Here is a 16,569-nt window from a genome sequence, read left to right on the forward strand (position 1 = left end):
TAGAATCCCCCAGGTTACAGCCAGCCACCTATTGGGGCCTAATTTTTTTTTTTTATTTGAAGCTGATTGCAGAGATGTGCTGAGCTCAAACGCTGGCATGATCCATTCTTTGGGCCTAAATTGGGCTGGTTAATATGGTCTGGTAGGACCTTTTGGCCTCTGTTTCATTGCTGCGCTGCTTGACCTCAGAAAGTGAAGCTTGACAGTATCTGTGAGGCGAGCGTAGTGCCCTGTCGTGTGGATACCGCTGGGACAGTTCGCTTTCTTGTTGCACTCTGCTGTAGAGGAGCTCGCAGGGTGCGCTGATTACAGGAGATAAAGGAGCGTGACAAAAGGGCCGGGGCAGAGCCGCATAACAGCGTCAGTAGAGCCATGGCAATAAGTGACACCATGCCCCCACCCCCATGTTATCTCCGTTGAAGTCCTCCTGTTTCTTACAGCGTTTTGACACGCGTGATGACATCCACTGTCTGCTCTCCCTGTGATCCTGTCTTTCCTTGGATCCTTGCTTTCTCCAGAGGAAGGGTCTCGCAGGGATGCTGTCTGTTAAAGCCCGACGGCTGCTCTGCTGGAGGCTGGTGTACGCCCCTTATCTTCGTCCCTGAGAGTGAAGGACACCGTACAGATAATGTGCTGTACTTGCGTTGCAGAGTCCAAGGAATCTGGCAGAAAGAGAGCCAGACTGCGTAAATCTGGCAGGGACCTTTGCTCCAGGCTGTTAGAGGGAGCAGTGTTGGGGTCGCTCGGGTGCTGCCTGCTATGGGGAATAGCAGGAGAGGGAGGCGTTTCTTTGCTGAAGGCTCTCACCTGCCCCACGGGCTTTAATAGATCTTGTCATTTTTCTCAGTTACTCCTTGGTGGTGCACCTTGTTTAGCAGAGGGGAATTTTCTACGTTTTCCGTGGCTCTCCTTGTCCTAAAATAGAGTTTGACTTCAGATGAGAATGGTGCATCCACTTTAAATCCCTCGTTATTGTGAGCAGCAATGAAATCCTCTTGCCTTGCGTTGCAGGTGGGTGGAGACCCCTGTTCTCCTGGCGCAGTGTCACTGCTGAGGGTCCTGAGGTGCTGCAGGGGCGCGTGCTGAGCGCTCATCCTGTGGTTTTCATCTCTTAACCGCTACCTTGCACCGAAGTTCACACACTGATGGCCCAATCCTGCACCCACGAAAATCACTTCGGGTTTTGCTGTAGGGTGTGCAGTATCCAAGTATAAGAAGATTTTAAATTTCCAGGGCTGGCGGCTTCTCTAATGCTAAGTGGAGTAAGTGGAGGTATTAACAGAATTAATAGCTCTTGAGGCAGAGCCTGCTGTTTGTGGAGCCTGTGTTTGCCGAGGTCTGGGTGAAATCCAGATGGACGTTGCTTTCTTTCTGGTTTTCTCCTTGAGAGAGGAACCCATGTTGTGTTTTCGTCCCTCATGGAACCCTTGAAACCTCATGAATCCCTTTCCAAAACCTCATGTCAGGTTTTGGGGAAGGGGCTGAAGAGAAAAACCCGATCGGAACCTGCTTCCTTGTGCTGCTGTCACTGGGAGGTCTGGGGAGGGGCAGCTGACCGGCTGTGTTATCTCATTTCGTATCACACTGACTTTTAAATCCCAAGCAGCTGATTTCTTCATGTTTCGAGAACAGTTTGGACAGGACGGGGAGGCTTCAAGGTTTGTGTAGAGGTTAGAGATAGCCTTTCAGGCTCTCTCTTTTCATTTCACTGCGCTGATACTGGTCTCCAGCCTTATGCAAGAAGCTGGGGCAGGCGTAGGGAGGAGGGGGGCAAAGAACTTAATCTTTATGGCCTCTCTCCTTCCCCTTAGGGGGATGTATCCTGGTTTGGTCTGCAGGTAGTGAGCATGGCACCACGCCAGCAGGCAGGCAGGGAATGGCAGTGAGCGTTTGCCAGCTCTGTTCTGCAAGTGAGGGCCGGAGTCTTTAATCTGTTGTTTAGCCTAAGGTTTTGACTCCTGCTTACGTTAAGCTTTCTTCGTCTCTCCATGTTTACTAGGTCCTTTTTGGGTCCTGACAGGTCCTGACAGAAATTTATACCTCCAAGGGAAGCAAGACACCTCAAAAATATTTTAATTCTATGCTGCTTTGAAGTTTTGTAGTGGGGGAGAGGGGACGGCACTTTGCACTAACGGGGATTAGAGTAAGAGTGTGTGTTTCGTAGGGATGATCTGGGAGTTGACTGCGTTTCTGCTGCTGGGCAGAATCTTTTAATCTTTATTTCTGCAATGGCACCTGCTGGGGAAAGTGGAGAATTACAGGAAGTTTAGGAAACACTGTCTTTTACAAACGTTATTTCCCCTGTGTTTGTTGTTTAGAGAGCTCTGACAGTGAATATGGAACCTTTCTTCCAGAGGCCTAGGAATGAAGTTTGCCCGTCAGACATACATCAGCCAAAATTGTGATTTAAGCAGAAATGGTTTAGCTGGGATCCTGGAGAATGGCTAGAGACAAGTATGCAGACATACAGTGGAGAACGATTGATCCGCTCCCTGAGCAAACTGTGTTCCTGGAGGAATTTTAAATCAGGCCTGAGGTTTATCGGGAACGTGCAGGAAACCGTCACCGTTGGAGGCTGTTTGGTTTTGTGATTTGAACGCACGGGCAGGAGGCTGAGAGCTCAGGCTGCAGCCCTGCCATGGCTTTGCGAACGAGGAAAACATCCTCTGCTGTTTTTTCCTGTGGCGCTTTGATGTTTTATGGCTGAAAAGAACAAAGAATGTGAACCTGAATAAATATGTTCTTTAGTTCTCACATGGACTTTTATAGCATCAAACTCAACTAGTACAAAATATCAATAATAGGATTTCTCAGTAAAATGGACTCAGGCCTGTGCTCTGGGCAAGAGTTTGCTGGATTTCCCCTTTTCTGAAGTTGAGATACCGTTGTCTCCGTAGCTGCCAGAGCTCATCAGTGTGTCCTCTCTGCAGGAGTTCTGCCTCTTCGCTGTGGTCGGCCTGGTGTCTGACTTCTTTCTGCAGATGTTTTTCTTCACTACCGTGCTGTCCATTGACATTCGCCGTATGGAGGTAAGGAAGGGCCAGGAACATGGAGGTAAGGAAGGGCCAGGAACATGGGCGTTTGCCTTGGATTTTCCTTCTCTGCTATTGTGGAAGGATTAAAGGAAGCACAGCCTGTGGTTTTCACTTTCTAAACAGAAAAGGCCGAGCTGTAAAAGTTCTGGGGCAGTACTTGCTTGGTTACACGTACACAGGGATTGGGGACAGGATGCTTGAGGGAACGAGACGCCCTCAGGTATACAAACATGCAGATTTGGGGTAAATGGGCTGGAAGGAGACACGGTCACAAAGAGGTGACGATGGCTGGGCGAAAAAGAGAGTGCGTGCTGGAGAGAAGCTGGGACAGATTGACTCGAGGGTGAAGGTGGGAGCTCCGACGTGGGCGGGTATGAGACAGCTGTCTCTGCACACATTTCTCTCGAGGGACCTCATCGCCGCGGCTCTCACGCTGTTGCTTTTCTCTTGGCAGCTCGCTGACCTGAACAAACGGTTGCCAGCGGAAGCCTGCATGCCCCCAGCGAAGCCCGTCAGCCGCTCTCAGCGCTACGAACGCCAGCCCGCCATGCGACCTGCCACCCCCCACACCATCACCCTGCAGCCATCGTCTTTCAGGAATCTGCGCCTGCCAAAGAGGCTGCGGGTGATTTACTTCTTCGCCAGGACCCGGCTGGCCCAGAGACTCATCATGGTATGCCATGTGGTGTTTTGTTACCCGGGGCCCCTTCCTGCTGGACGCTATCCCAGCCCAAATCGGCTTCCAGAGGGGGGAAAAAAAATAGCCCAACATTTTCTTGCATCCTTATTCCCCTCCAAGACTTATGCTGCCCCGTGATAAATACAGTTCAAGAAATACTTCCCTGAGAACATCCCTCTGCAGGCATTACCTCCAGGGCTCTGCTGTTTGCATGATGTTTGGGTGGTAGTGGGTGATTTTCTGATATTTGCTTTGAGACAAAAATCTGCTTTTACATAAACAGGTTTTCAGGGACTGTATGAGTGGAGAGAGAACGTTTTTACGGAGCAGAAGTCATGTTTTGTTCCTGCAGATAATGTGGACTAAAGACATGGAGACATTTTGCTACATGAGAGACTAAGGCTTTTCCTTTTGCGGGTGTAACTGCAGCGGTTACACCAGTTACTGCCCCTGCTTGTCCCCCCATCTCTGTTCTGGATGTCTGTAATGGAAGCAGAGGAATGTGTGTGTTCCTCAGCTCTACAAACCACAGCCCGGTCTGTTACTGTCAACTAACTTCGATGGCAGTTTAAACTCAATTAATACATCAGTCTGTGAACCGTGACTGCTGCAGTAGGTCTTGCAGAATCCACGACCCAGAACCCCGAATTAAGCCTTTCCAGCCCTGTTGGAGGGTTGCAGACCTGCTGGTCCCAGCCGCCGGCAAGGAGTCTCTTCCCTGCTGTGCATTTCTGTGGGAGAAGTGGGGTTCCCACCATCAGGTAGGGTCGGATGGCTCACAGAAAAACAGCGTTCAGTTTTTGTGTGTGCTGTGAAATCTCTCCCGATCTTCTTAGAGGGAGGAGTAAGACCATCACCAGGTGGAGAGCGTACCCTTGGGATGTTGCTGATCACCTCAGAGGGTTGATGAGGCGTTGGAGGCGGAGTGTGATGTCTGTGTTCTAAACGAGCTTGTCTCCTTGCTCATCGTCTGTAGGCTGGGACGGTGATCTGGATCGGAATCCTGGTTTACACGGATCCTGCTGGTCTCCGCACCTACCTCACGTCACAGGTCACCGAACAAAGTCCTTTGGGTGAAGCAGGTCTGCCTCCTATGCCTGTTCCTGGAGGGGTCCTACCTGCTGGGAACCCCAAGATTGATCTCTCAGTCTTCCCGTCGGACCCTATACAGCTGTCGGAAAACCAGACGCAGCAGCGTGAGCAGAAGTCAGGGCTGGAGTCCCTGAACGGGCTGGAGACAAACCAGCACACTTGGGCCCATGGACCAGAGGGCAAAGGGAATGGACAGACGGAACTTGGAACGGAAGCAGAGGTTACCTGGGGAGCAGAGGATGAGGAGATTTGGAGGAAGCTTTCTTTCAGACACTGGCCATCCCTCTTCAGCTACTACAATATCACTCTGGCCAAAAGGTAAGCGGGCTGGCATTGAGTGCCGCAGGCATTTTGAACTCCTCGTGGAACTGACTCCGTGGGTTTTTCTTTCTTTTGTCCTTCATCCTTCTCAGTTAGATACCTTGTATTCCACGTGGCTTACTCCAAGTGTGTCTTCAGGTGGAGACAAACTCTCCTGGACTGTTGTCTGAGAATAAGGGTTGTGTTTCTCTCCTGTGCCCTTGGGTCTATTACTTGCTTGTTGTCTTCTCTCATCCTGGAAGTGACGTTTAGTATTTTGTAAAACAATGTATGATCATCTGTAAGTGATGGGGATGGTATGTGTGAGGAATAGGGACAGCTGACCTGAACTTTTGGTGTGATCTTCTGGCCTGCAGCGTACAGGAAGCTGGACCGGATCATTATATCCGTACTTAAATCTGTGTGATCCATTTGATCTCATCAGTAGTTCATTCCACTGTTGACTCTTAACCTCTTCCATGGAGTTAGAGGTTAAGATGTGGGAAACATCTTTAAAGAAAAGTATTTCAAAGGAGGTCTTTAGTTTAGAATACCTGAAACTACTGGACTGCAAGTACATCCTGAGACCTACCTTGGCTGCTAGTGAGAAGACAGGCTGGGTAACCCATTAAGGGTTTTGTGGTTTTGTGTTTGTTCTTCCTAAGCTGTTCTCATTTTTCCATTCCTTCAGATACATCAGCATCCTTCCAGCAATCCCTGTCACGCTGTACCTGAACCCACAAGAGGCCTTAGAAGTGCGGCATCCCCAGGAGGCCAACCGCTACCACCCCTTCTTATCTTCCACCAGTGGGAAGCTGGATGCGGAAGCTCAGCCTGACCAAGCCTCATCCAAGCTGCAAGGACACCAGGATGTCACCCTTTACAAGTAAGAGAGTCCTTGATGCAGTCTTCTGACCATGCCTTAACTCCCTTGAAGACTCGGGTTGCTCTTTGGTTCTTCTCCTGGAGGGAAAAAAAGGAGAACAAAAAATATTTACAAAGCTTCAGTGCAAAATCCCATAATGCTCAGGACGCTCTAGCTCAGCTAGCGCGGCATTGAGTCGATCTCTCCTGGCACTGTTTTTGGGAATTCCCTGGCAGGAGACGGTGTGTGCAGCCCAGGTTGTTGACAGCCGTCGCTGCTGGTGGGAGCTGCTTGTCGATATGTATTGGTGACTACGGACAAATGGCTTACAGACTTGATAGATACGCAAGTGATCGCTATAATCTAGTAACCGTTGTGCAATTAGTCACGTATTTTGAAGATTAAGCCGTGATGTATTTTAATTGGATGGCTTGGCGATGCTCGAACTGTTACTCCTAGCACCACACATTAGGGGATTTATCGCTGGGTAACAGGGATAGGAGTTTGCCTTTGGGAATAACTGTCGGGATTCAGTAATGCTTTATTGGGCGTTAGATCAAACTCTCACGCAAGCAGGGACTTTCCTTTCCTACTGAGAGGACGGGCTCCCAGCTTGCCCTCGGAACCTGCAGTTCTCCTTTGGCTGTGTTGAATGCGCTTTATATCATCCTGATCCCCATCTTTTTCTTGCTGTCTTGATTACGATGTACTTTTCTTATTGAGAAGTCTGAAAATCTTATTGACGTTGACGTTTCCCGTTTAAAAAATCCTTTAATTTTTTAGAAATCACAAAAGCTTATTGGAAATGGTGCTCAGCTGAAATATTTAGAGCAGCAACACCTGTAATACTTTCACAGTATTTTTCAAACTTTGGGGACTAGTAATTGGGTCTTTTATCTCACCTCCTTTTTGTATCTGTTTGTCTCTCCCACCAGGGTGGCTGCTCTGGGTCTGGCCTCGGGCATTATCCTGGTCCTCCTGCTCTTCTGCCTGTACAGGGTGTTCTGCCCCAAGAACTACGGGCAGAACGGGCTCTCGCACAGCAGGAGGAAGAGGGGGGACCTGCCCTGTGACGATTACGGCTACTCCCCGCCTGAGACCGAGATCGTCCCCTTGGTTCTCAGGGGTCACCTCATGGTAGGTCGGATGGGTGCAATCCTTATGAGAACGGCATTTTACTGACTCGTGCCGCGCATCTTTCATTTTCTTTCGTTTATTTAAGTAACAGCCCTCGCAAAGGACAGAACAGCTCTGCAGCCTTTGTGTGATGCAGCTGTGGAGGCTAGCAGCTGGGGCGAACGCTCTCGCTCTCTCTCTCTATATATATATATATGTATAGTAGGATATTGTAGCATGAAGTTTCCTGAAGGATTTCTCCATTTCTTCCTGGGACTTGCTTTTGAGCTTTTTGCAATTGCTGTTCTTACCTTCTCTCTGTAGCCAACTGTTGGCCTTTATTGTCTGGGCCGATCCAGCCTTCCTTGCTGGGGTAGCTCTACATTCCTGATATTTAATGCCTAGTGGATTGTTTTTTCCCTGCTTCCCAAAAGTTAGTGCATAAGTTTGAGCTGTTTAATGTTGTTTCCAGTGCTAAAAGCATCCGTGGGTTTGCACGGAAGTGCGCTGCTGCTCAGTTCACTCGTTTTTCTTGAGGGAAAAGATGTTTCTTCCTATTCTGAGATGAAACAAAGCACTTGAGCATCCAGTCAGGTGGAGTTTGCAACACTGTGCCATGTCTTCCAGAGAAGCTGCACCTCTGTTCCTGATCCTCCTGTCTCTTTGAGTGATACTTTGTCAGGAAAAGGGAAGACAGACAGAGTCTGTCTGATTTGCAGCAGTCTAGTGCACGTCTAGGACTCTGGACAAAGGTGTATTTGTGTTCTCAGAGTATCCCTAGGTTCCATGTAGTTTTGACATAAAATTTATCATCTATATAGTTCCTCAGCCACACGCAAGGTGGTGGTTGGACTCCAGAGCCTCGGTGGTGCTACGTGCTCAGCTGTGCTTCTTCTTCCTTCCCAGGACATCGAATGTCTGGCTAGTGATGGGATGCTGCTTGTCAGCTGCTGCCTGGTGGGCCAGATCCGTGTGTGGGATGCTCAGACTGGCGACTGCCTCACCGTTATTCCCAAACCCAGGTACGTGGTGTCTGTACCGGCAGGTCCCTCCACAATCGCTGCTCAGCAGCTGGTGCAAACCCCTCTGTAAGAAATGAGAAGCTCCGACAGTAGGGGTGGGAGGACTGACCTTTTATTACTGTGTTTCAGGTTGCGAAGAGACAGCAGTGGCGTTTTCGATTACCAGGAGAGCTGGGATCACAGTCCGGACGGCAAGAATGGTCTGGATGACTCCTTTGAGAACAGTCACCAGCTCAAGAGGATGCTCAGCCCTCCCCAGCCTCCGCTTTTCTGCGACCAGCCCGACCTCACCTCTCTCATTGACACGAACTTCTCTGAGCAGGTGAAGGTGGCCGAGTCGGAGACGCGGCTCCGTGCGGTGGGCGGTCGCCAGAAGGAGAGCGGCTATGACTTCAGCAGCCTGGTTGGTAAAGTGTACGAAGAGCACGGCTCCTCCAACTGCATGAACTTCACCGGCCTCTCAGCCCCGCATGGACAGGCTGGATTCTGCGTGGGGAGCGGCAGTCCCCGCTCCCTGGGCTGCGGGACCGAGGAGGGAGGCTGCAGCAGCCGCAGGAGGAGCCTGGGGGACGAGTCTTTTACGGGATTTGACAAATCGTCACCTCTTCCTGCCTGGGGAGGAGACTGGGAGAGCTCTGTCTGGAGCCTGGACCTGCAGGGGAACCTGATTGTGGCTGGCCGGAGTAACGGGAAGCTGGAGGTAAGGAACAAGGCACTGGGCGAGCTGCTGGCACCGGGGTGGCTCTGAGCAGAGCCGGTGGCACCGCCTGGACCAGAACCACCAGCACCAGGCACGCAGCCTCTGGGGCGCGGGTTAGGACAGGTCCCAGAGCAGAAATTCCTCTTTTGCGCTGAAAATCTCAGCGTTTCAGCTTAATTCGCTTTTAGAACAGAACAGGAATTACGGTAAAGTGGCTGTTATGACCTACAGTCATTTTTTAAAGTATTCGAAGCAGCTTCTTCTTTCATCAGTACTTTGCTTATCTGCTTTCCTGCTTCTTGAGTTGTTGAAATTACTCATTTCAAAGGAGGTTCTTAGTGTAAGGAGAAAAATTCTTCAGTTGGCGCTAAATAATAGCAGCTCTTTAAGACTCAAGGAGCTTAAAGATTGCCGGTCATTAAGTCACGTTGCTGGTCAGTCATGACACGAAGTAAAACGAATAGGAATTCTATGGGAAGGATACAGGTTTTGAAGCAAATTTTAATCAGAAATTTAAACCTCCTCCAATGAGAAACTTTCCGGATTCGTTTAATTTTAATTTCATTTTTGGAAATTAAGTTAGAATTTTTCCTTCAAAATAAGTGCAGGTTTGTTTTTTTTTTTAAAAACAAACACATTTTGAAATAAAAAATTTTAATGATTTTGGACTTGTTTTGCCTGTGCTGCACGTGAGCAGCTCTCACTCTTCCCAACAAAGCCACAGGGAGGCCACTCCGTTGGGGCTTTTTATCCTTTAAATATGGTTTTGAGCTCAGATCCCTTCTCCCGAGCAGCTGCCTTGAGACACTGACTGAATTTTGCTGCCGAATCTTGTTTCCAGTCCACATGACAATATTCCTTCAAAATCCGGAGCACTTTGTGCTCGGAACAGGGCAGATGTGGGGCTGAGAGGAGCTGCGAGGAGCTGGGAGTGGGGCTGGTGTTCGTTATGACCCCGGTAAGAAAGGCATGCAGATTTTGAAGTACTGATTAAAATAGCATTTATTGGCAGTAAAGTTAGAAGGAAAAAGAGGGTAGTGTGATGTTGGGTCCCTCCTGTTGTGGGGAGCCCCATGCTCTGTTGGTCAGAGCTCCGGTCGGAGCAGGGCACACCGTGCGGATTGTGTCCCTGGAGAGGTTGGATGGTGCTGTGGTCCTTAGAGCTCTGAGGAGGTTTCCGTAGAATCACAGACTGGTTTAGGTTGGAAGGAACCTTAAAGATCATCCAGTTGCACCCCCCTGCCCTGGGCAGGGACACCTCCCACCAGCCCAGGTTGCTCCAAGCCCCGTCCAACCTGGCCTTGAACCCCTCCAGGGATGGGGCAGCCACAGCTTCTCTGGGCAACCTGGGCCAGGGGCTCACCCCCCTCACAGCCAACAATTTCTGCCTCACATCTCATCTCAGTCTCCCCTCTGTCAGTGGAAAACCCTTCCCCCTCGTCCCATGGCTCCCCTCCCTCATCCAGAGTCCCTCCCCACCTTTCCTGGAGCCCCCTGAGGGACTGGAAGGGGCTGGAAGGTCTCCCTGGAGCCTTCTCTTCTCCAGGCTGAACCCCCCCAGCTCTCTCAGCCTGTCCCCACAGCAGAGGGGCTCCAGCCCTCCCAGCAGCTCCGGGGCCTCCTCTGGCCCCGCTCCAACAGCTCCGTGTCTCTCCTGTGCTGAGGCCCCAGCGCTGGAGGCAGCACTGCAGGGGGGTCTCCCCAGAGCGGAGCAGAGGGGCAGAATCCCCCCCTCGCCCTGCTGCCCACGCTGCTGGGGATGCAGCCCAGGCTGCGGGGGGTTTCTGGGCTCCCAGCGCACGTTGCCGGCCCATGGCCAGCTTTTCACCCTGCCCAGCACTCCCAAGCCCTTCTCTCGGGGCTGCTCTCCATCCCTCCATCCCCAGCCTGTGCTGGGACCAGGGGCTGCCCCCACCCCAGTGCAGGACCCTGCACTTGGCCTTGCTGGACCTTATGAGGTTCACGCAGGTCCCCTTCTCCAGCCTGTCCAGGTCCTTCTGGATGTCATCCCGTCCCTCTGGCATGTCACCACACCACTCAGCTTGGTGTCGTTGGCGAACTCGTTGAGGGTGTGTTCAATCCCATGTCTATGTCATTGACGATTTCTTTGAAAAAAAGAATTCTATTCACTGTTTCTGCTGTGGAACAAAAGGGTGTTCACTTGAGAACTTGCTGCTTCGCTTGAAGATAGATCCAAGCACACGCGGGTGGTGTGATCACTGGTGTCGAGTGGGAGCTGCCTCCAGGCTCCTTCGCTGGGATGGGACAGCTGAGGGGGCCGGGGGGGTGTGTGGCACGGCACAGGTTAGCTGCTGCGTGGATCAACAGCTCCCCCATGTACAACTGGTCTTTGGTCAGGATCACGGCACTAACCCCTTCTCCTTCCAGGTTTGGGATGCTATCGAGGGGACCCTCCGTAGCACTAACGAGGAAGGTCAATCTGGCATCACCGCGCTCGTCTTCCTGAACAACCGGTAATTGCGTTTGTGCTCGGTGATCTCCCGCGAGGGGAGGAGAACACGAGGCGTAGACCAGGACCCCAGCCCTGACCCTCCTGCCATGGCGGTGGAACCGCTCCAGATGGCGGAGACTCAGCTGGGAAGTCCCTTCCCACGCGTCCACCTCTCAAGCTGGGCATGGTGGAGTGAGCTTTCCCGGGTCCGTCTCTGTTCCAGCTGCTACTTCATCCAGATATTCGGTCTTTCTGGTAGCTGAATGTCCAGAACGATTCAGGGCTGGGCCATGGGGCCTTTGGGTCGCTGGTTTCTGTGTGCAGTTATTCAAGAGGCATTGCCATCTGCCGCTTTATTCTGCGGCCTGAGCTTAACATAATTTCCGAGCCCCCTTCCTTGCCATCGGGAGTGCTCCTCGCAGGGGGAGCCTGCGTGGTTTGGGCTCTGCCTCGGAAGGGCTCTGGTCTCGGGGCTCCTCCGCCCCGTGAGAGCGGGCAAAGGCCTCTCCTCACGTGCCTGCGTTTCTCCCTCAGGATCGTCGCTGCCCGGCTGAATGGCTCTTTAGATTTCTTCTCTCTAGAGACACACACATCCTTGAACCACCTGCAGTTCCGAGGTAAGCAAGCGTCCGAGCAGCCCGTGCACCGCTCTGAGCTCTGCCCCGCTGCTTTTCTCCAGTGTTTTCTCCGGGTCTGAAGGCCGAGGCCTGCGTTCAGGGTCGGCTCTGCCCTGTGCCTCTTTCCCCTCCTCCTTCTCACATATTTCTCCTTCAGCAAGGTCCGTTCTCGCTTGTTTGCACACCGCGGAGCCCCACACAACCACGACGTAGCCTGGGGCCTCGGCCACACAAAACCAGTCCGTGGTGGTAACTGGTTTGCAGTGCAGCGGCTCCTTTGGTTCTGGAGCGGCCTGGAGGGGAGAGAAGCTCTGGCCTTACTCCAGGAGAATGGTTGCATTCCTGGAATGCAGGCTGTAGCCCTGGAAGTGGAGCAGGCTCTGCGCTGGCTGTGGAAATGACTTTTCCCCATAGAGTCTCGCGCCCAGCTGTTGTGCCGTTCTGACAGGGCGAGTAATCGCCGCACTTTTGGGCTTCGGGGACCTCAGTCTTGCAGAAGGCTTACTGCAGGGGGGCACTGGTGTGCAGCAGGGAGTTCTGCTGCTGAGGAGCCTGTTGGAGACCTTCACTCCGGTTGTTCGTGGGCGCTGAGCAGCTGTAGCGGCTGTTGGTGTCAGCCAGAGCGCCGAGTGTTCGGCTCTTTGGAGGACCAGGTTCAGATTCCTTAAAGTTGAGCATCCAGGCATCCCTGGTACCACACCGTTTCTGGCTGACGTTAGGAGCGTTAGGGCTGGCTCTGCTGCGGCGAGGACTTACCCGCGTGTCTCGCCACAGGAGCCCCGAGCAGAAGCAGCATCCCGTCCTCCCCGGTGTTCAGCAGCAGCGACATCGTCCTGTGTCAGCTCACCCACACCGTGTCCTGCGCCCACCAGAAGCCCATCACGGCGCTGAAGGCTGCGGCGGGACGGCTGGTCACTGGCAGCCAGGACCACACGCTGAGAGTAAGGCTTCCTCGGGGCTCTGCCAGGGTGCGGGCGCTTGTCTGGCCTGTGGACGCTGTGGGACGTGCGCTTGTCTCCTACATGGGTGGGGGGGCAAAGGCGACGTGTGTACGTGCACAAAGGTAGGTGAGTATTCGGGGTGGGGTGGTTGGAGCCCAGTCCGGTGCGTGCCTGAAGCTCCCCGTGTTCTATTTATCTGCCTGGATGTGGCCCCTGGATGGAGTCAGGAGGACAGAGCCCCGTGGGAGCCGTCTGCCTGAGCAGAACACGAGATCCTCCTGCCTTAGGGCTGGGTGACTTCATGAACATCAGCATCTGGTTCCTGGGGTTTCCCCTGTCTTCTCCTTGTCCCTTCCAGCTCATCGCGTCCCTGCCCTGTCACAGCCCGACAGGCATCACCCCCTTCCCCTGCCCTTGGCGTCAGCATCCCCTGACCTCGCTCTCCTGAACCGCTGACATGCCCTGGCTCTGCCGTGCGAGGGGGATGGCAGCGAGGAAGATAAAGTGAGATGTGTCGCTTCGTTAGCAAGAGTGATAAGGCTCAGGTGGCGTCGTCCTGCAGCACGGCTGCCCCCCGCCGACACTCACGGCTGCCTCTTCTGCCCTGCAGGTGTTTCGGCTGGAAGACTCGTGCTGTTTGTTCACGCTGCAGGGTCACTCGGGAGCGATCACGGCTGTGTACATCGACCAGGTAGGGCGCAGCTGGGTCTGCACCTCGGAGAACATCCTTACGTACGGCTGCTGAGCCACGGCGTCGGCCAGAGCTGGGCCCCTTTCCTGATGTACGTGCCGAAAAGTTCATCTGCGCTTCTCTGAGGACGCAGAGGGTTCTCTGGCTGCTGTAAAGGTGTGCTCACCGTGTGCCTCACAAGCTGAACCCTTATTTCCCATCCAGCCCACTGTGGGCGCAGCGATCCCTTTCCCCGGAGGTGGTTTGTCCCCCTGCCCTGTTTGCAGCAGGAAAGCCCCATTCCCGCTGCACCCGTGCTGCCGGCTCCGTTCTGAACGCAGCTCCGAAGGCAGAGCTGGGAGCAGGGGCTGAAACTGGCCCAGGAAATGGTCCATGCCCCGTGGATATCTGCCCTGCCGGGGAGCGGCTGTCTCCCGGGAGGGGCAGCGTAGGCTGGGCTGGAGAGGAGAGCAGGGCTAAGGACGGGATGGCAGGGCTAAGGACAGGGCCCTGCTCTGCTGTCATCCCCCCGCCAAGGCTTTCTGGACCTCATCCCCTTGGAGAGAAGCGGGAGAGCCACACCTGGGCGCTGCAGAGCTCTGAGAAACGAATTGAGGTTTCTCTGCAGCTGTGAGTCCTGCCAGGCTGGGCTTTTCTTACCTCCAGCCTGCTCAAACACAGGTGCAAAGGCAGGGAATCCGTGGAGCTGGCTGTTCAGTTTTCCATCCCTCGTTCCTGTGCCCTCCTGCAGCCTGGGAGCGTGCCCAGAGCACGGGACCCACTTCCCTACGGAATTGTCATGTGTGTTCAGCGTCTCTGTGTGGCGGTGGCGCTGCGAAGCCCCGGGGTGGGATGGAAGGGGCACTGTCTGCCGCCCACTCACGTTTCTGACCTGCTTCTGCCCATGTCCTTGCAGACGATGGTGCTAGCGAGCGGCGGCCAGGACGGGGCCATCTGCCTTTGGGACGTGCTGACAGGGAGCAAGGTCAGCCACATGTACGCCCACCGCGGGGACGTCACCTCCCTCACCTGCACAACGTCCTGCGTCATCAGCAGCGGCTTGGACGACGTGATCAGCATCTGGGACCGCAGCTCGGGGATCAAGCTCTATTCCATCCAGCAGGTTGGTAGCCAGGGAGAGGTTAGGGGTGCTCCTGTGCTTTTCCGGACCCCACCAGACCCCGCAGCCCACCTCCGCTGGGCTGCAGTGTGAAGGGAGCTCTAGTTAAACTCCACACGCTTTGGAAAACTTCCCCGGTTTGTAAATAGAATGTGCAGGAGCTCGGAAAAGACCAAATCTGTTGCTTGGCCAAACGGTGCTGTCCCACGGCGAGGCTCTGTGGGCCCTTTCCAGCACGTCTGGGACGGGGCTGGCAGAAGGGCAGCGGCTAAGTGGCCTCTTGCCCGCTTTGGCCAGGGCTGGCCGTGGGCTTGGCTCGCTGACCCGCTTTCCTTCCGCGCAGGAGATGGGCTGTGGTGCCAGCCTGGGCGTCATCTCCGACAACCTGCTGGTGACGGGAGGCCAGGGCTGCGTCTCCTTCTGGGACATCGGCTACGGCGACCTGCTCCAGACCGTCTACCTGGGGAAAAGCAACGAGTCGCAGCCGGCCCGGCAGATCCTGGTGCTGGAGAACGCCGCCATTGTCTGCAACTTCGGCAGCGAGCTCAGCCTGGTCTACGTGCCCTCCGTGCTGGAGAAGTTGGACTGAGGAGGAGGAGGAGCAGGCGCTGGAGCCGGGGCTGAGCGAGGAAGGTGGGACGGGGCACCCGGGCCCCTTCCCTTGACGAGGAGTGGGCGCAGGGACACCAGCTCCAGCGCCTCTGTCACCTCCCCGCCTCGTAAGCTGGACTCTTGTCACCCAATGGTCTGCAGGGCCCAAGCCCGCTTGTTCCCGTTTCCAGCATCTTCCGCGCGATCGCTGGTGCTCCCTGGAGGCGCAATGGTCCCTCGGGGGCTGTGGGGACAGAACACCGAGCTCCTGCTCGGGATGGGACAGGAGGCGTGGACGGCACGTGGTGGTGGTGGCGGCTCCCCCAAGCTGCCCGGGGAGACGGAGTGACGGCAGCGGGTGCTGGAGGAGCGGCGGTGCCTTGCGGCAGCAGAGCCCAGCCCCGGCTCGGGGCAGGAGCGGGGCCGTGGCGGGCAGGACACCCTGCAGCACCCGTCCCAGCCCATCGCCCGCTCCCGGGGCACCGAGAGCAGCCCTGCACGCCCAGCCTGGCCCGGCAGCGGCTGCGAGTGCGAGTCCCGGGCCAGAGCGGAGCAGCCGGGGGCCACCATCCCTGGGGGAGGCCAGAGTCCCTCTTCCCCCCGTCCCGGGAGAAGGACGGGGCTGAGCCCGCGGGGCACTGGGCTTCGGCCTCCAGGTGCCTTAGAGCGCGGGCAGGGCCCCAGCCCTCGGGGCTCTGTGCCGCGGCCGTCCCTGCCCTATTTATTTATGTGCTGTATATATTTATTTATTATGGCAGGAGAGTGCGGGAGCAGCGCCCGCCCTCACTCCACCAACCGCCGTGGCAGAGCCGCCCTTCCCGGCTCCCTCCTCTGCTCCGTTTGCAGCAATAGCACCTTCCTCCTCCTCCTCCTCCTCCTCCTCTTCCTGCTGCGGGGCCAGAGGAGGCTTTTCTCAGGTTGGGAGGGGGCAGGCAGCCCTTGCCCCATCCTCCCTGCGGGAAAAGGGGAGAAGGTCCCTTGGGATGGAGGGGGGGGAAATGGCCCGACTGATGCCGGGGGGGAGCGGGGAGGGCTCGGGGCCAGCAGCCCCCCCAGAGCCGAACCCCTTCCTCTAACGCTCTCTTCCCTCAAGTGACCGCCGATGACGTCTGTTAATTGAACCCCGGTGATTGTAGGGGCAGGTGGGGAGGCCCTGGAGGGACCCAAGGCCCGGGCGCTCCCCCAGGGCAGCCCCCCCCCCCCCCCCGGCCCCCCCTCTGCCGCGGGTGGCCTTAGCCCAGCTGTACGCTTTGTACTGTACAGGGGACGCTTTTTGTACCAGATTGTGTTTTATAACGTGTACGAGGACACCTCCATTAAACGGAACTAACCCGAGCCCGGCTGCGCCGCTGCCCACCCCCCTCCTGAA

At 54.9% G+C, this 16,569-nt stretch overlaps 1 protein-coding gene across 1 annotated transcript in view; it reads left to right on the forward strand.

Moving 5' to 3' along the window:
- The window catches only part of SCAP (SREBF chaperone), a 67,259-nt gene extending 50,724 nt beyond the window's left edge, over positions 1–16,535 (forward strand). Inside the window, exons 11-23 of the mRNA XM_074573848.1 lie at positions 2,931–3,029; positions 3,490–3,708; positions 4,691–5,124; positions 5,798–5,992; positions 6,907–7,108; positions 7,994–8,109; positions 8,239–8,809; positions 11,198–11,283; positions 11,796–11,878; positions 12,653–12,819; positions 13,430–13,510; positions 14,406–14,612; positions 14,953–16,535. Of these exons, the coding sequence (XP_074429949.1) occupies positions 2,931–3,029; positions 3,490–3,708; positions 4,691–5,124; positions 5,798–5,992; positions 6,907–7,108; positions 7,994–8,109; positions 8,239–8,809; positions 11,198–11,283; positions 11,796–11,878; positions 12,653–12,819; positions 13,430–13,510; positions 14,406–14,612; positions 14,953–15,198 (2,706 nt within the window). The 3' untranslated portion in view covers positions 15,199–16,535. The remainder of the gene's footprint in view (positions 1–2,930; positions 3,030–3,489; positions 3,709–4,690; positions 5,125–5,797; positions 5,993–6,906; positions 7,109–7,993; positions 8,110–8,238; positions 8,810–11,197; positions 11,284–11,795; positions 11,879–12,652; positions 12,820–13,429; positions 13,511–14,405; positions 14,613–14,952) is intronic.
- Positions 16,536–16,569: the final 34 nt, after the last annotated feature.

Source organism: Larus michahellis, chromosome 2, assembly GCF_964199755.1.
Source record: "Larus michahellis chromosome 2, bLarMic1.1, whole genome shotgun sequence".
NCBI lineage: Eukaryota > Metazoa > Chordata > Aves > Charadriiformes > Laridae > Larus > Larus michahellis.